This window comes from Grampus griseus, assembly GCF_964374135.1.
Source record: "Grampus griseus genome assembly, chromosome: 8".
In the NCBI taxonomy this organism is placed as follows: domain Eukaryota; kingdom Metazoa; phylum Chordata; class Mammalia; order Artiodactyla; family Delphinidae; genus Grampus; species Grampus griseus.
In genome coordinates this window covers 8,099,745-8,118,588 of record NC_139002.1, presented here as the reverse complement: position 1 = coordinate 8,118,588, position 18,844 = coordinate 8,099,745, and the positions used below count along the sequence as shown (strand labels likewise).

The 18,844-nt window shown below is 56.8% G+C and overlaps 1 protein-coding gene across 2 annotated transcripts in view; it reads right to left on the bottom strand.

Annotated features, from left to right (window-relative positions):
- Positions 1 to 18,844, bottom strand: part of KIRREL3 (kirre like nephrin family adhesion molecule 3) — a gene marked incomplete at its 5' end in the record, with an annotated part of 537,312 nt that overhangs the window by 23,465 nt on the left and 495,003 nt on the right. For both annotated transcript variants that reach the window (XM_082661165.1, XM_082661166.1), the window contains 3 exons: positions 2,625 to 2,730; positions 8,878 to 9,028; positions 17,790 to 17,947. In XM_082661165.1, coding sequence (XP_082517291.1) covers positions 2,625 to 2,730; positions 8,878 to 9,028; positions 17,790 to 17,947 — 415 coding nt within the window. The remainder of the gene's footprint in view (positions 1 to 2,624; positions 2,731 to 8,877; positions 9,029 to 17,789; positions 17,948 to 18,844) is intronic.

Below are 18,844 nucleotides of genomic sequence, written 5' to 3'. Positions count from 1 at the left end.
TACGCCCCTGCTGCCACTGCTGCTGTCACTGCCTCGAGACGGGCGTCAGATTAAACCTTTCCCAATCAATGTCTAATTTGGCGAGAGCGAATGTAAGAGGATTCATTATTTATATCACACAATCAGGAGGCTGGTGTGTCAAGGCTGACAGGCTGTTCTCAATAGCCCTGCCTTTCACTCTGGGCGGTGGGACCCGCCCTGTCACCTGCCCGGGTGGGGTGGCCCTCAAAGCCTCAGAGGGGAGCAGAGAGGCCGGAAGAGATGCGCTTCAGGTGCGTGTGGGCCTGTTCTGCTCGCCCCGGGGCCGCTGGTCCAGTGGGGCAGCCGAAGTGACTGCTGAGTCCAGCTGGATGGGCTCCCCTGCCCCCCCCGCCCAGGGCCCCTTGCTGGGTGCTGGGGTGGACGAGGGCGTATCTCTAATTTCCAAGATTACAGCCTCTTATGCGGAACAGGAGGAAGCAATAAGACCGAAGGAAGTTAAGAAACAAAGACTCCTTAGTCTTGTCAAAGTCAGTTGGGAAAAATCGATGTGCCTACATGCCAAGATCTGCTCAAGGCTTTTCCTCTCGGATCCCAACACCACGTCTAGAAGGACCATCTGCCTGCTGGGTGAGCCCTTCCTGAGGCCAAGGGGCTGAGCCAGTTGGGGGTGGGCACAGACATCTGCCTCCGCTTGCCATGGCCCCTGCACCCCCTTCCTCCCGGGCCACCCCAGCTCTCCCACATTTTTCTGGAGGCCAGAAGGGCTCCCTGAGAGCCTCTGGAGTCCTGGAGGGAGCCTGATTCGCACCAAAGCCTTTTTGGGGCCTATGGCTAATCGGAAGCTCAGGAGGAAAGGTGGCAAGTAAGGATAGGTGCATATCTGCAGGGGGCCTGCCTGAACCTCTGGCTCCTCCTCTGTGTGTGATGAGCTGACCCAGGCTCTGAGCTGCAGGGAAGGATGCGGATGGAGGGGAACCACAGGTGCCCAGAGCCTGGGGAAACCCGCACGTCCTGGCTCATTCACTTTTTAGTTTGGAAGCTAAATATAACTTTGTAGTTATAGAAAAGTCACCAGAATGGCCCAAGTACCTGCCATATTCCCTTCACCTAGATCCACCTGTTGTTAGTATCTTGCCACATTTGCTTTCTGATGACCTCTCCATACGTAGATTTATACCTTATTATTGTCAACGATGTGAGGGTGAATGTGGGTGTGCCTGCCCGGGGGGGGGGTCAGTGGGAGAGAAGGCCTGCCCAGGGAAACTGGCGTTAGAGGTCTTTTCTGGGCAGATGGTGCCAGTGTTTAGTGCTTGCAAGCAGAGAGCAGACAACAGAGAGAAGCCCACCTGTGGATGGAGCCCAGGTCTTGCAGGTACAGGGTGGAAGCTCAGAAAAAAACAGAGACTCTTTGTGCATCTCCTTCTGCACCTTTGTCACTTGTCCCAGTCAAACCAGACCTGCCCCCTGGACCTAAGGGGCTGTAGGACTCCAGGGTGCCTGAAGGTCGTCTGCCCTTTCTCCTGCCTCTAGCCCAGTGACTGGTGAAATCGACAGGACGGATGGGTTTTCCTCCCATCCTTTATCTCAAGGATAAAGACTCTGAGCCTTTCCTGGGTTTCCGGTTCCAGCGTTAATTATCTGCACTGCAGGGGCACCACCTATGTCCAGCCTGAATCTCTGGCTGCCCCTCTGGCCCATTTCCTCGAGTTCTGCCCGCTGGGGCCGCACTGCCTCTCGTCTCCCCTGTCCTCCACTCCCACTGGCAGGCTTGTTTCCTAGTCTGGGACCATTCCTGGCACTGGCTCATGCTGGGGCTTCATAGCCCATCTCGACAGTGGAGGCGACACCAGGCTCTTCCATCAGGTGTGGGCTGGGGGAAGGGACGGGGCAGAGTGAGGGCTATGGTGAGTTGCACAGATGCCTCAAGGAGGGGAGTGTCTGAGTCAGACCCCGGAGCACCTCTGAGGCCGCTCTGTGTCTGGAAGTCTTGGGTGGTGATGGTGCCCGGGCAGGAGGGTGCCCAGAGAGGGCTGCTCTACGTGTTTACGGAGTCTGCGAGCTAATGTCCTGGAGCGCCGAGTGCCTGCCACACAAGTGCTCCACTGAGAGCTGTTAGGTGACCGAACTGCGGGCCCGCCTTCAAGAAGCTCAGTCCACAGGGAAAGACAGGCGTGCGCAAAGAAGTGACGCTTTTATCAGTGTGGTGAGCAAAGGCTGCACAGGGGCGGCGGGTATGATGGATTCCGGGTACCCGCCGCTCAGGGCTGGCTGCCCCGGAGACCCGACGCCCCCAGGAGAACGGTTTGGTGAGCACAGGACTAGAATCCAGATGCTGATTGATCATGCTCGTTCTCCTGGCTGTTTCAGCTTTTTTTCCCTGAGCCTCTTTCCCTCCTTTCAGAAATAAGGGGTAAACAAGCTGTTCAAACAGAAGGAGTGAAATCTTCTGCCTCAGAGGAGGGGAGTGTGTGCTCATGAAGGAAAGGAGAAGTCCACCTGGCCAGGGGTGAACGGGTGTGCTGAGCACACCCACAGTGGACCAGGCACCGTGCAGGCACCGACCAGGACCACAGGTGATGCCCCTGTGACAAGGAGGGGTGTGCAGGGCGCCACGGTCTGGGCCTCCCCAGCAGGGCTCTTACCTGTACTGGGTGACGGCGGGGTTGGCCTTTGCAGAGCAGTGAAACGTGACCACGTTGTCCTCCAGCACTGGCTGTGGCTCCACCGACAGGTTGACAAGCGGGGGGTCTGCAGAGAGAAAGGGGTGTCCTTGCAGACGGGGAGCTGCATTCACGGTTTGGGGGCTGAATCCCCGGGAGAACATGAGGGTAAAGGCCAGTGATTCCACCACCTGGGACTCTCAGAGCAGCCACTCCCCTGGGGGTCCCCAGAAAGTTGGGGGCCTTAGCAGGGGGCTCCCTCCCTCCCTGGAAGTGCCGGATTTCAGGCCGTCTGGCGGTGGGGTCAGGGCTCCCGCTGTGGATTCAAGGCCGGTGTTTAAACGAACGGTCAGCCAGGAAGCAGGGCTGCCTGGGCCTCAGAGCGTACTGTCCACCTTCCAGCTTTGGGAGTACTAACCACTGCAGAAAGGAGAGGTGGGAAGAGGGGCTGCAGAGGCCAGAGGGGGATGTGGACACTAAGCCCCTTTAAATACTAACTTTCTGTCTCTGAAGTATCTGTTTCGTGTCTCTTTGTGTAAAGGTTCTGGTGCATCTGTTGCCTTGAAAGTGGCATTTACACCCTTTCATCAGCCTAATCATCTCTGCTGAGTGCTGACTGGTGTCACCCAGCCCTCAGCTCCCCAGGCCTGGCTCGTCTTTCTCACTCAACATGACGAGAAGCCCAGCTCTGAAGTGCGAAATGGTCGGAGGTAGCGGAGACAGAAGTCAAAGAGGGGGAGAGAGACGGGGAGACACAGGGACACACAGATCCGTGCCGAAGAGGGGGGGGGGACAGGCAGAGAGATGCCTACATAGGAGAGACATGGAGATGAGGGAGGGAGAGAGAGAGACATAGAGAGAGGGAGACATACACAGAGAGAGAGAGACACAGAGAGAGGGAGAGAGAGAGAAAGTGCAGAGGCAGACTAAGAAAAAGAGGCAGAAACCCAGAGAAGCAGAGAGCAGAGCTGGACAGGTTCAGAGAGAGACTGACATGTACACAGAGACACACAATCAGACAAAAAATTTAGACTTAAGGCAGAAAGACCAAGGGAGACTAAACAGATGGAGACAGAAAATGATAGGGTGCTGGGGAGAAAGACCAAACAAAATAATGAGAAACTGAGAAAAGAGGGAGAAACAGACGCGAAGTGACCTAGAGATGGGAACAAGAGGAGGAGGGATCGACAGCAGAGATAAGAGGCGGGGAATCAGCCCAGAGAGAGGCCCCAAGGCGGCCTGGCCCTCCTGAGCTCCAGGGAAGCAGCCTCGGGACCTGCTCTAAAAGCTGGGCATCCTCGAGCTCCTGGGCACGCGCCCAGGCCCCAGCACCCCAGGCATCTGCGCTTCAGGGGAGGGGCGATGACAGCCAGTGCCTGCCCTTCTTCCTTGTCGGGTCCTGGAGGTCCGGCTGGAGTTCGGCTCCAGGCTGAGTGAAGAGGGCAGCTTGGTCCCTGCGTCCTAGCCAGGCCCCGCGGCCACGTCTTCTAGCCCGACCTCACCAGTAAGCACGGCAATGTGCTGGAAGGGCATGAGAACTTTCCAGGGGTTCAGCCCATTTTCAGAAAAAGAAGTGAGGAGGTCGGTTTCTCAGAGACCATCGAGAAAATGCTGACCCCTCTGCGTGCATGTGAAGGGCACCACTGGGGGAGCGAGACCCCAGCCGCCTGGCCCAGCTCCTGGCTGAGACGGCAGGGTGGTCCCCGAGCCCCTCAGAGAGTCATCTGTGCAGTCGCCCAGCCGTGGACGGAGCTCACCCACCCCGGAGTTGGGATCCTTTGGCCACTCGGCCTCCCTGTGCCCTGCTGGTGCTCAAGCTGCCAGTGCTGGGGCACCGGGCCCAGGGAGATGACCCACAGGGGCTGTGCTGGGGTCTGCAGACAGCTTGTTAAGACACGGGAGAGAACGCCGGTTCCTGAGCAGCAGGTGGAGACTGAGCTGGGGCTGTTCTCCCCACATTATCCCCGGGTTCTGGTTGGGGACCACGAGCTTCTGCTACTGGAACAGCTGGCTTGTCTGCCTTTTTCTGGAGAGTTAATTACCGGGGAAGTACTTCAGTGATCTCAATCTTGGTTTCTAAAGCGTAATTCCAGTGGTCCCAAAGATGTGTGGCCAGGACTCTCCGTGACAGCTCTCCCCACACCTCCCAGGAGAGCTGCACCCCCAGAACCCTGCAGCCTCTCCCCGGCTTCTGCCCGTCACCCTGATGCCGGCCCACCCAGCCGAGGACCACCGGCTTCCAGGGCTAGTTCAATGGCCTCTAGAAACCCGCCACAGAACTTGCGGGGTAGTTCCAGGAGGTCTGCCCTCACCTGGATGTGCTTTATAAAGTGATGAGGCTTTGGTGGCAGGGAGATGGGGCGCACACCTGATGGAGGACCCCCTTCGGACTGCCTGCTCCCCTCCTCCACCACAGAGCTGCCCTTCCCAGTTTATCCTGTGAGCACCCCTCTCCTGCAGCTTCCCTACCTCTCTGCAACATGCACGGTACCCCAGTGAACAGGCCCTGGGAAGCTTCCACACTTGCCAGTCTCACCTGTGCTTCCACCCGAGGCCCAGAGGTGCCCGTGCTCGTCTCTCCACCCCTCTCCTCTGCACGCGCAGGATGTGAATTCTCAGTAGTCTACCGGGCTCCAGAGGTATAAATAGTTTATGTCATATCCAACTATTAAACACGATTTTAATCCCATTTGTGATGTCAGCTGAATAACTTGCAGGGGGCAGCTTTGATGTAGCTGGTGGAACTGAGATCGCATTGAACAGATGTCACAGCTGAGAGTCTTTTAGTGTTTCCATCAGCAACCTGCCTGTGTGTGTGTGTGTGTGTGTGTGTGTGTGTGTGTGTGTGTGTGTGTTTTCAGGGGAAGTATTACATCGAGGAGGGGGTGAGAAACTCCGTGATTCAGTGATTGTACAGCACATCCATTTGCAACTTGGCAGCTGTACGCAGAGTCCAGATGTAGCAAGGCTTTGGGGGTGTTAAGCTTTCTCTCCCATTACTCAATCTGGGGGCTTTGTCTTCCGTTGGGTAACATCTAAAGACCAAGGGAAACAAACAACAAATGTGTTTTTGCTGAGTTTCGTTGCTTCTTGGTTGACTGAGAAAATGAGCAGGTTTGGAAAGGCAGCTCTGATCCAGCCCGTGGTGTCCACAGTGAACAGCTGGATGCTTACTGAATGAACAAAGGGATACGCGCGGGCAGGGGGAGAGCAGGAGGGAGGGCGTGGCGAGAGCATGCTCTCTTGCTCGGCAGGCGCACGCAGACACCTTCAGGAGAGGGGACAAATGGATGCAGACCTCCCCCTGTTGGGGCTGGGGGCATCGGGGAGGGGCAGCTGCACCCCCAGGACTGTGCACGGTAACAGCAGCTGACAGGTGCCGGGCGCTGTGCTAGGGTCACCACCCGAATGGTTTAATGTAATCCTCGCAGCCAGCAGGTGAGCCAAGCGCTGCTACCTCCACGCACAGATGAGGAAACCGAGGCACAAGGAGGTCAAATGACCAGGTCGGCATCACTCAGTAAGTGGCAGAGCCAGAATTCAAACCAGGAAGGATGCTATGGGTTTAACCACGACGCTAGACTGCCTTGGACGGGGCCCACCTAGGAAACCGGGCACCTGGGTTCTCAACCTCAGCCTGACCTCATTCCCGATGCCTCCCCCCTCAGGTGGCTGAGTTGTTCCTGGAAAGAAGGCCAGCAAAGTCCAGAGACCTGGCAAGGCCGGCGACCTCCTCCCGTGCAGACTGTCATCTGCGTGCCCTGGTAAATTGATCATCTCATTAGAGTGTGTTTAGAGGAATGTGTTTTAGTAGTTGGTGGGCTGTTGTCATGATGATGACTTTCTTGTTGACAGAAGAGGTTCTGCTGTGTGACGGATAGCGGACTGGAGGAAGCAGGAACACCCCTTGCCCTGGGTCTCTCCTGCCCAGGAGCCGCCCAGGTGGTTCTTTTGTGAGGGTTCCGTGGCTGGCATAGGTCTCCTGACCAGCTGGGGGGTTGGTGGGCGAAGGAGGGAGGCGCTGCACAGTGGCCACGACTGGCAGCCTGTTATAGGAGGCTTGGATGTCTGTGTCTCCCACCCTCATTCCTCTCAGATTTGGCTTGTATCTTGAGAGAGCTCTGATTCACGGTCAATCTCAGGGCGAAAAGAGAACTCGGATGTCATTCGATCAGATCAGACAAGGAACGGGCATGTCTGCGGTGAGGTGTCCAGCTTAGGCCCGCATGGCTCGTGGGTGGTGGAGCCTCTCTGGATGTGGACCACTCCATCCTCCAGCATCTCGCTTCCTTTCCGTAGCTGGGCCTGCTGCTAGATGCCACGCCTGCTGCATGGAGGAAGCAGGCGGCTGTGGACAGCCAAGGCCTGGACTGGGGTTGGGGAGGGAGGCATCCCTCTCAGCGTGACCCTGAACTTACATGACCCTCAGAGCGAGGGCCTCCCTCCCATCGCCCTGGTCCTAGACCTGGCCAGAGTCCTCTGCCTGGTACAGGTGGGGGTGGGGGGGTGTTAACAGCTGGTCAAAATGGCAAATACAAAACCTTCTCCAAGGCCTCAGCTGTTGTGTCTAGGTGTCCGGAGCAAGCCCATGTGAGGGTTTCAACAGTTTCTTCCGCCCTCTGGAACCTAAAGGTCACCTGCCAGGATTCCAGACACTGGGAGAAGTCTGCTCTCTGGCTCCCAAGGCGGGCCCTGGAAGCCCCAGGACATGGCCCCTGCAGACCCCAGATACCTGGAGAGCCACGTGGAGCACAGAATGCAGACACTTAGATGAGCCAGGGCTGTTGGGAGGTGTTTCTAGGTGGATTTGAATTAAAATGAGTAAAATGGCAAGGAAGAAACAAATGCCAACCTACAGCTCTGGCCTTGTCCTTCAGAGATTCCAACCAAAGCCACCAGCTCATGGTGGCCTCATGCTCTGTGGCAGGGAGGGGGGTTTAAGAGAAGAAGAGTTGACTTCCGGGGGCTGACACTTCCAACCTAAGTCAGTCCAGTATGGAGAGCAAAGCTGCTGGGGCCCTGTGTTGAGCTCACCTTTGTTCGCGGAGGCCGACGGGTACCGTAGAGAGATTTTAGACCTTCAGGGGTCTCCTTTAGGGACTTTGGGAATGCAATGCTGGAGGAGATTTAAAGTGTCACTGTTCATGCTCGTCGTAATAACTGACCCTGGCTGAGGGCTCCTGGTGTGGACGTCTACACGAAGAGTTCCCAGCGTGGGCTCTGGAGAGCTGGATGCCCACCTCAGAAACCCGTGCGGCCTGGGGGCCCTCGGTTTCCCAGATAGGGACCGCAGTCGTACCCTGGTCCGGGAAGATCCCACATGCCGCGGAGCAACTAAGCCCGTGCGCCACAACTACTGAGCCTGCGCTCTAGAGTCTGCGAGCCACAACTACTGAACCCGCGAGCCACAACTACTGAGTCCACGAGCCACAACTACTGAAGCCCGTGTGCGTAGAGCCCGTGCTCCGCAACAAGAGAAGTCACTGCAATGAGAAGCCCACGCACCACAACGAAGAGTAGCCCCCGCTCGCTGCAACTAGAGAAAGCCGGCGCGCGGCAATGAAGACCCAATGCAGCCAAAAAGAAATAAATAAAAAGATTACATGAGATAATACGGGCAAAGTACGAGCTGACTGAGCGATGATTCCTCTTCCTCTTCCTCTTCTCTCCCTGACCGATGCTGCCAAGACAGGGCCTGGTGCCGTGCCTCCACTCTGGAGCCCTGGGTGCCCCTTCTGCTCCCAGCACCTCTGCTCTGGCTTCCTCTCCAAGGGAGGGTGTGAGGCCGCCCGGCTGGGCTGGCACTGCCACGGCTGACCACCCTATTTGTCGGTGTGGAAGTTCTACCTCATACAGGTATGGAAATGGGGCTTCAACTTGTCGCTTGTAAAGGACCCTCATCGGTGATGTTTTCTTTTGTTTGTTTGTTTGTTTTTTGGCCGCGCTGCGTGGCAGGTGGAATCTTAGTTTCCTGACCAGGGATCGATCCCGTGCCCGCTGCAGTGGAAGCGCAGAGTCTTAATCACTGGACCACCAGCAAAGTCCCCAGTGATGTTTTTAAGAAGATTGTCACCCTCATCTCTGACAGGAAGAAGGACAAGATGGTCCTTTGGGTGCCCCTGGGGTTGACTGACCCAGGTCCTGTCTCCAGCCCTCCTGCAGGGGTATGGCTCTGGCCTGGCTACATCCCCCCACCCGTGCTCCGGGCAGGGGGGGGGGCTGGGTCAGTACTCACGCTGGATGTCGATGGTGACCGAGGTCTCCTTTCCTCCGGGGATGGCTTTGTTGGTGGCTCGGCACACGATGCTCTGCCCGTTCTCCACGTCGCCGGGGGAGATGAAGAGGGTACTCACAATGCTCTCACGCTTGCCGTCGCGAAGCAAGGTCTGCGGGGGGAGAGAAGGCCCTTGTCACTTGTCACTCAGCTGGGGTGGCCTGGGTGGGTCACGTGCCAGTCTTGGAGAGGAGGAGGGAGCCCTGTGGATGGAGGTGGGTCAGCTCAGCACACCCAGGGGAGCCCGTCTCCATGCAGAGCCAGGGGTTACCGTTGGCTCCCTGGCCCAGATGCGTGCTGGGCTTCGGCTGGAACAAGGAACTGGAAAGTTTTCCAGCATGTGTGAAAATCAGCCTGGACTTGCCCACCCTGACACATAAAAGAAGCCAGGCTGGGCCTGACGGAAACCAGCTTCTATGTAGAAATGAACTTGTGACTATTCTGCCTCTGGTCTGGGGGTGTCTCTGGGTCTGCAGGAAGCTCTGAGATGGGGGGCTACATGCAGGTGCTGTGGCCCCTGGGGATGCCGCAGGCTGTAGAAGGGGGTGCAGTTTGGGGGGTGGGGGTAAGGGCGGGGCTGGGAGGGATGTGGGCAGAATCAACGCACACTGACCATTTCATTACTTTACCTGTACAAACCCCTTCAACGTTTCAATCGTTTCACTTCCTGACCTCATTAGAGCTCGGACCAAGCCACAGGCGGGACAGATGCCATCGTCTTTCATTTGACAGGTGAGAAAACAGGTGTGATCAAGAGAGGCTACGGAGCTTGACCAAACTCACTTCAAGTTGGTGATAATATAAGTAAGAGGGTCTTGGAGTGAGTTGAATAGTATCCCCCCAATTCATGTTCACCCAGAACCTCAGACTGTGACCTTATTTGGAAATAGGGCCTTCACAACTTGGTTAAGTAACTAGTAATTAGTTAAGGATCTTGAGACAAGATCAACCTGGATGTAGAGTGGGCCCCAAATCGAGTGACTGGTGTCCTTGTAAGAGGAGGAAAAGACACAGGGAGAAACAAGGAAGGGGGCCATGGCGAGAAGGAGGCAGAGATTGGAATGATGATGTCACAAGCCAAGGAAAGCCAGGAGCCACCAGGACCTGGAAGAGGCAGGAAGCCAGGAGCCCCCAGGAACTGGAAGGAAAGCCAGGAGCCCCCAGGAACTGGAAGAGGCAGGAAGCCAGGAGCCCCCAGGAGCTGGAAGAGGCAGGAAGATCCTCCCTCTGGGGCCTTTGGAGGAAGCACAGCCCTGCCCACACCTTGATTTTTCGCCTCTACAAGTGTGAGACAACACATTTTGGTTGTTTGAACCAAGTTGTGGTACTTGGTTACCGTGGCCCTAGAAACTAACGCAAGCCTAAAGGTCTCCTGTCTTCCCCGTGACCACGAGGTCATTCCTCACAGCTGCTGTTTCCCATCATTGCCGCTACCCCCTCCCTCCTCTGAGCCCCCTTCCAGCTACTTCCGCAGCCGTTTACTGCCCCGAACCCTGAGCTCCCTGGTGGCCCACGAAGGTGGGTGCATACTGGGGAGGTGCAGTGTGCAGGAGGGTCACTTCAGGGGACAAGGTGGGGAGACTGGACTTGCTCAGTACACCCCAGGAAGGAACTTGATCCTGCAGCAGGGGGTGCCGGATGCAGTCTTACTTTGCCATGACTGGAGCCAAGGAATAGATGGACAGACTCTACTTCCTCAAAACCTCCCTGAAAATAACCATGACATCCTCTCTAATCCTCACAGGACCCTGGAAGGAAGGGAGCCTTGTCTCCTAAATAACGGAAGAGAAAACTGAGTTCAAAGTGAGTCAGGAACTTGCTGGGCAGGGCTGGGATTTGCACTTGAGAATGGTGAGCCCTGAGCCCATGACCCTCCCACTGCAGCTTCCTGAGGACCTGGAAGCCGGGTGGTGTGATCCCCACTTAAAGGTGGGAACAGTTAGATAATTAAGTAGCTTCCGAGTTTAGCAGTGACATGCAGGCGGCTGGACCCTGCCTCTAGGTCCTCAGTTCAGTACCCTCCAACACTAGGAGAACAGGACAGGAGCTTCGGTCCAGAACGGCGCGTCCTGCTGTAGACAAAGCCAGACTCAGATGCCGGAGAGATCTGCAGAGCAGGGCAGTAGTCCCGGCCTGTTTCTCCTCTGCTATAGAACGGCCTGGGCGCAGGCCTGTTCCCGTCCATATTCTCTCCTGGGACGTGGGGTGATGGTCTCAGCCCTGGGCAGAGGGATCTTGGAGAGGGGCTGGGGGAGGGTGCTACGGTCAGTCCCAGGAGCCGGTGGGGTAAGGGTCTTGAGCTCAGCCTCAGGGCCAGGGCGCTAACCTGGAGGCCGGCCCCCGGGGGTAGGGCTTGGCGCGCGGGCGGTGTAGCCCCGCCCAGCCGGAGCAGGGAGCTGCGGCCGCACCAACGTAACCTGCTGGCTCCGGCTCTGCTGACCTCCCGCGTCTATAAATAACCAAGCGATAATCAACAATTTCCTGGATGAAAAGAAGACCTCGGGGCTGGGGTTGAGGAGGGAGGGAGATCGTATTGTTCTCCCCCTCTCTTTTTCTTTACTTTTCCGTGGTGCTAACGAGGGGCATTTACATAAATTTTACTCTGCAGGCACCCCTCAGGTTGATCTACTTTAGGGGTGCAGGGCCGGTGGGAGGGGAGCCGGGGGCCGAGCTAATTAGGCCCCTGACTGCTGCCAGCTCCCCGCACCCAGGGCGCTCCTCGCCCAGAATGATGATTAATGACATATTTACTGTGTCCGGGCGTGTGCTTTTCTGGGAAATAAAAATTCTGGTCCAAGTTGTTTGTTCCGCCTAATTAGAGAAGGGGAGATGTGTTCATTAAACCGGGGGAGAGCTCAGCGCCCGCTCCCCACGGGCCGCTTGGGGGTGTGAAGGCGAGGCCACAACGCGTTCCTGGGGAGGGAGCCGAGCGCAGGGCGAAGAGGGGGCCTTGGTCTTCTCACCCTGGTTTTCCTCCTTCCCTCGTTCTTTCCTTCTGCATCTCCTCACCTCTCCTTTCTTTCTCTTTTCTTTTCCATCATTCCTCTCTTATAAACCTCCACTGTTCTCACATGCAAATGAAACCCTGGGACTTTGTGGCCTCCAGGTCCAGGCCAGGTGGACACTCTCTCATTTGCTGATTCTTGTCACTTCCCCGTCCTCCCTGCCCCTTCCCTCCCCTGAACTTGGCTCTGGAGACGCACCTCCAGGCCGCCACCTTCTGCTTGAGAAACGGTCGTAAGCACGCACTCAGCTTCAGGAGGGTAAGTGGGTTATTAGCGGTGAATCACTGTTTCTGGGGTCGCCACCTCCAAGGCCTGGGGCAGCGTTCCCTCCAGCTTGGTGGGCACTAGTGTGACCCTGATGGCCTCTCCTGCGGGTGCCACCTGTGTGTGCAGATGTGGACCAGGAGCGGGGCCTATATACCTCACCTGCACAGGGGTGAACATGCCAGGGACTGTGTGCGTGTCCACCGGCCTCTGGTCCACTAACTGCTTCCAAAGAGCCTTCCTGACTGTCCCAGTGTCTGCGGGAGGCTTAGGGCTCATCTCTGGCCCCTGCCTGTGCTGTGCTGCTTCCTGTCTGTGCATCCAGCCCCCCTGTCCCACCCCTGAGGGCAGGCACTTGGCATTCAGTTGGCAGCGGTAGTGGGGGAGCTGGGCTGGCCAGGGGCAGACTGCACCCTGTGTGAGGTTATCCAGTGTGGGCAGCTGCCACCACTCTGCTCTTTCCAAAGCCCCTGGAGCCTCAGCTGGGCAGTGGAGAGCCAGGCTGAGCCCCAAGAGCTGGGAGGCCTCCTGAGCACAGTTGAGGGAGGATGGAGGTTTGGAGGGAATGCATTGGGTGGGTGGCCCAAACCTGGTGCTGAATATAGGATGTTCATTGATATGCAAACAGCCTGGAAAGGGCTTGAACCGGCCTGATTGCCTGGCAACAAGGCCTCCTCTCTTCTCCCTCCTCACTCACCTCGCCCACCTGCCATGTCCCTCAAGTTTTTTTAATCATCTCTTTGCCTCCCCTTCTTATAGCTGCCTGGGGACTCCATTGGTGCCTGTCATGTGGTTTGAATGAGGGCTGTCAGGGAAGGTGGAGGTTTGCACGGTGCCTTTTGCCCCAGACCCTGTGTCTTCAGGGACCAACCCCCAGTTTTGTTCCCTGGGGCCAGGAAGGATGCTCTTCACAAAGAAGGCCAGGATGAGTGGCAGCTGCACACCGAGTAGAGACTCTTGGCCCCTAAGATGGACAGATGAGATGGGGGGTACTGCTGTGACTGGAGGGGAGAGATTGCAGAGCTGGGCTCCAGTGAGGGCCCAGCGTGGAACCTAATGAGGCTCATTGGTCCTGGGGGTGGGTGGGTGGCCCCTTGGGCAGGCAGCAGTCTGAAGCTGGAGGAAGCAGTGGGGTAGGGCTGGAGGGTAGGGGCTTCAAGGTAGAGATATACACGACTGTACATCCTAAGACCAAGCGACCCTGTTGTGCGCACCCGGGTCAAGGCCTCATCCCCCAATGTGGCTGCTGCTGGGGTAGTAGCAGATGGGGCAGGGATCTGGCTCCCATGGAAGACTTCTCTCTGGCCTCAGCCCAGACTGTCTCCTCTCCTCTTCCACAACCTGTCCTGCGTCCCCTGGTCTGCCTTCCCGATGAATGCCAGGTGGCCTCCATTCTGGTGCCAGGCCCGGAGAAGACGGCCTGAGGCTGGGTGTCCAGGAAGAGAGGACTTGGAGAGAGGCCCCGCCATCCTCTCCCCTGCTTCTGCAGCCAGACACCTGCTGGGAGCTGCGGGCCCTCACCCATCACCCGGGCCGCGAGGGCTCTGGCGGCCGTGGGTCCAGGGAGAGGCTCCACAGCCTGTGCTGCTGCATCCTCTTCCCGAGGATTCTCCCAGGGCGAGGGACTTAGCCATCCTCTGTGATGCCATCCTCAGTCCCACCAGCCCATCCTTCCCCTGCTGGCCACACGGTGGAGGAGCAAAATGAACACCCCACGAAACCTGGGCTGCTGTGTGACCTCTGGGGAGGGAGAACAGGGTGAGCCAGACGGGGCTCTGGGAGGAAGGGCCCAGTAATAACAGCGAACGTTTTACGAAGCCCTGACTCTACGCCAGGCACTTTACCCAGTGCTTTCAACGCATTATTCTCTCTACGTCTCAAAGCAATCCTAACAGGGGTCCGCAGTTATCATCCTCCCGTTTTGCAGATGGGGAAGCTGAGGCGGAGAGCTGAAGTTACCATAATATGTGATGGGGCTCAGGTCTGAACCAAGTTGGTAGGATCGTGGGGCCTGCTCTACTATGACACTGTCACACTCGCCCAGGAAATGTGGATGGCAGGGTGCACCATGGGGACCTTGCGGATCAAGTGAGGGAAGGCAGTGATCCTAACAGCCTTGCTTCCCTCTGCCCGGCACTCTGCTCATTCAAGCCTCGCGACCAGCCTTTGAGGCAGGTGCCGTGGCTCCCATGGTAGAGATGGGGACTCTCAGGCACAGCAAGGTTAGGGAGCTTGCCCGTGGTCACAGAGCTAGAAGGAGGCAGAGCCTGGATTCAGGCTTCCCAGCCCCCTGGGTCCACGGGCTTAACCACCCACCATGTGGTAAATACTGAGGCTTCAGCTATGAGGGCTTTCAGGGCCGCCCTGTGGGATTTTTTTCTGTAGACGGTGGACCCTCCTTGACTTTGTGTACTCGTGTGTCCTCTCAGCCTCTCTCTCTCCCTGTCTCTCTGTCTCTGTCTCTCTCTCAGATGCTCATGTCCCTGGCCCCTTCTCTTGCATAGCCTGTCTGGGGCTGCTCTGCCTTTGGGACTTCAGAAGTTCCTAGGTCAATGGCACGTGCAGTCCTGGGGAAAGAGGGGGCAGCAGAGGGCTGGGCTCTGGCAGCCCCCAGAGCAGATGCCATATGAGTATGGCTGGAGGATCCAGCCTTCTCCGTGTGCCCCAAGTCACAGGGTTATAGCTTGTCAGACCTGGCAGGTCCCTGCTATATGTGAATTGTGTCCGCCCCACCCCCGAACTCATATGGTGAAGCTCTGACCGCCAATGGCACATATTTGGACATAGGGCCTTTAAAGAGGTAGTTAAGGTTAAATGAGGTCATAAGGGTGGGGCCCTAATCCAATAGGACTGGAGTCCTTATGAGAAGAGGTAGAGACACCAGAGATCTCTCTCTCTCTCTCTCTCTCTGTCTCTGAACACGCAGAGGAAAGGCCATGTGAGGATACGGTGAGAAGACCGCTGTCTATAGGAAGCCAGGAAGAGAGGTCTCACCAGAAAGCAACCTCACTGGCACCTTGATCTTGGACTTCCAGCCTCCAGAACTGTGAGAAATGCATGTCTGTTGTTTAAGCCACTGGTCTGTAGTATTTTATTATGGCAGCCCAAACAGACTGATACAGAGTGTCTGATCCGGCCCCTTTGCTTTACACACAGGAGCCTGAGGCTCAGGGAGTGACTTTCCTGAAGTTACACAGTAGGGATGGATCCCAGGGCCCTGGCTGGTGGTGCTATAGTTCCTGTCGTGGGCCGTGGGCCGGCGGGAGGGTGACAGGGTCGGGTGGGACAGAGGGTGGAGCGTGGCCTCCCTGCTCTGGTCTGCAGGGGCACGGGGCTGGGCTCTCGGTTGGCCTTCCCCTCATGGACGAGGCCAACGTGCTGGGGGCAAGGTCCAGCAGTGACCCAGACCTTTCTCTTCCCCAGATGGGGGCATGTCCTCTGAGGGCAGAAATCTTGGCAGGGGCCAGGCTGGTCCAGCTTCAGGGAGGGACTGGACAGATGCCCAGACTGAAGGAGCAGCCCTTTCCTTCATCATCTGGGTGATCCATCCCTGTGTCATATTTTTGTATTTCCTAACACAGCAGGGTGGCTCCCGCTCCGGATGTGGGTGCGAGATTTCTCTCACAGTAAAGCAGCTTCCCCCTGGCTGGACTCGTGCCCGAGGGAAGGCATTTGTCCTGGGTCTGGCACCAGCTCTGGGTGGGGGGCAGGGGCCCAGGCCTCTATCTGCAGGTTTGGAGCTGATTCCTTGGCTGGGTTTTCGGCTTGGAAGGACACTCCCTCAGAGGAGGGACGTCCTATCTCGTATCCGCCGTGGATGGTGGAGGCCGTGCTCATCTTTCCGGGGCCCAGGAAGTTGGTGCACTGGGAGTGGGCAGCAGGCCGTGCCCCTCCTGCTCTCTGAGGCCAAGGAGGGCCAAGGGGAAAGGAGAGCCTCGGTTCTGGAGGCCTGGGCCTCCCGCCTCAGAGCCTGATCCAGTCTCTGAGCAGCTGCGCATGTGTCTGAGGCTGCCCGGAGAGGAGGAGTAGGCCCGCCGTTGGGAGGATCGTCATCAGGTGAGAAGGGCCGTCACTTCCCTCGTCTGTAGATCAGGGAGTCGGACCAGCCCTCCCCAAGGTCCCGTTCACCTTTAACGGCTCCGGGGTATGTCAGTGCCGCCTGGAACTCTACTCACAGCATCCTGGAGTGGAGTTTGGTGGGAGCTGTTTTAAAACGTGCCGAGGATTTTGTTTTTATTCAGGGTTGGTGAGGCTGACAGATCAGGAGAAGGTGGCCATTGAAAAGGTAGTTTGGGGAATTCCCTGGCGGTCCAGTGGTTAGGACTCCGGGCTTCACTGCCGAGGTTGTGGGTTCAGTCCCTGGTTGGGGAACTGAGATCCCACAAGCCATACGGCACGGCCAAAAAAGGAAAAAAGAAAAGGTAGTTTGTTACTCAGCTCCCTAGAGGAGGGGGCACACGACTCCATGTACAGCACTGGCCCCGCCAGGAGGCACCTGGTCAGTCAGGAGGCAGAGGGAGCGAGGGGAAAGCACGGGTGCAAGCCTTTACTGTGGTTTCTGTGGGAAAGAATGGACGAGGCAGGGTAAGCAGCTGAACAGGTCTAGGGTTGGAGGGTTAGAATAATTTCCGCGGGCTCTAGGCTATAGGGGTGGTCTCTGGTTACCTGGTATCCAGCTCTGCAGTGACTTAGGGTAGGGGGAGAGAGCCTGGGACCGCAAGAGCCTGATAGAGGAGGGGGTGAGGCTGTGGACCCAGGGTGCTTTGGTTTGCATAGTAGAGGCCTGTTCCCAGGTGTTTGCTCTCTAGGGATTAGCGAACCCTAGGAGGGACCATCCCTCCTCAACTACAAGATGTCAAAGCATCATGAAATATAGAAAATAAAAACATGACAAATACAGGGGCCAGTTCAGGGCCCTTCCAGCTCCTGGCACCTTGTGTAAATTAGAGAAAAGCACCTCAGCCGGTAGGTACAGCAGATGCAGGGCTTGGTAAGGGATTATGGGCTGGATTCAGCACCCCTCCCCCACCCCAAGCCAGGCACCTGGGACAGGAAGGAACCTAAAGAGCCTCACCTTGCAGCTCTGGGAGGGTGGGCAGATCGACTAATAGAAATACAGACATCAGTTAACTTTGAATTTCAGATAAACAGTGCATAATCTTTAGTATAAATATGGCCCATAGTGTGGCCCATGTAATATTTGGGACATACCTACACTGAAAAGTTATTTATCGTTTACCTGAGATTCACGTTTAACTGGACATCCTCTATTTTATCTGGCAACCCTCAGCCCTGGCCACCTGTGTCCCTGAGTCCTCTCCTCTGACCATACTCTATTCTTAGGGTGACCAAGCTCAGCGATTACCCCAGGAAAGAGAGAAAGTGGAGGAGAGACAGAAAAGGTCAGATAAATAGAGGCAGAGCACGAGAGAGAAAAAGAGAGACAAAGTGACAGTGCGCGCACGAGAGAAAAGACAGAGAGAGAGAGACAACGAGCCAGGAACAAAAGGTGACAGAAAATCATACAGGCAGAGCAAGAGCTGCAGAGAGATGGGGAGAGCCGGCCCCTCCTGCAGCCCCTCCCCTCCTTCCACCCCGCCTCACCTTGGAGTAGGTGGCTCCATTGATCACCTCTCCCTTCCTCAGCCAGATGATGGAGGCTGCAGGCTTGGCGTTGTCTGCATGGCAGGTGAGGTTGAGGGGGTCCCCGGCCCGCAGGCTGATGACAGGCCCCCCCAGGATGACGGGGTCGTCAGGTGGCACTGCGGGGAGAGGAGGGGAGAGGTCAGGCTGAGGGCGCCCCTCCCCTCGGGCAGGGCTGGGTGGACTTTATGGAGTTGATGACCAGCAGTAATTATCATTCTTTAATAAAATGTATAATCCCCTTGTAGGATAACAATAACAGCAACAACAGCGGTAATCCTGACACAGGCATCGCGTGTTTATTTGCAGAGGACTCTCATGTCATCATTTCATCCCGCGTGCGGCAGCCCGTTAGGGGACAGGGCAGGTGTCATTAGCTATGATTTGCAGATCGGGAAGCACGGCACGGCTGCCTGGATTGCTTTTTTTTTTTTTTTTGCGGTACGCGGGCCTCTCACTGCTGTGGCCTCTCCCGTTGCGGAGCACAGGCTCCAGATGCGCAGGCTCAGCGGCCATGGCTCACGGGCCCAGCCGCTCCGCGGCACGTGGGATCTTCCCGGACCGGGGTACGAACCCGTGTCCCCTGCATCGGCAGGCGGACTCTCAACCACTGCGCCACCAGGGAAGCCCAGATCATTCTTTTTAACTTCTCTCTCCCTCTTTTAAAACAAAGCAATGTCACATCTGTCGTCTGATTTAGTCCTCACAACCATCTTGCGAGGTAAACATTATTATCCCAATTACACAGATCTGGAAACCGAGGCTCAGCAAGACCAAGTGACTTGCTCAAGGTCACACAGTGCATGAGTAGCAGAGCCAGGACTGGAAGCAGGTCCCCTGACACTTGGAGCACCAGGCTGGTTGCTTCCCCTGCAGGGGACAGGTGACAGGTGACCTTTCAAGGCTGAGACAGTGTTTCAGAGGGCTGGGCATCTCCTTAGCACTTTACTCTCCCTCATCCCAGAGTCAGAATGAATCTCTCTTGCCTGGTCCTTCCACCCCATTTCATAGCAGCA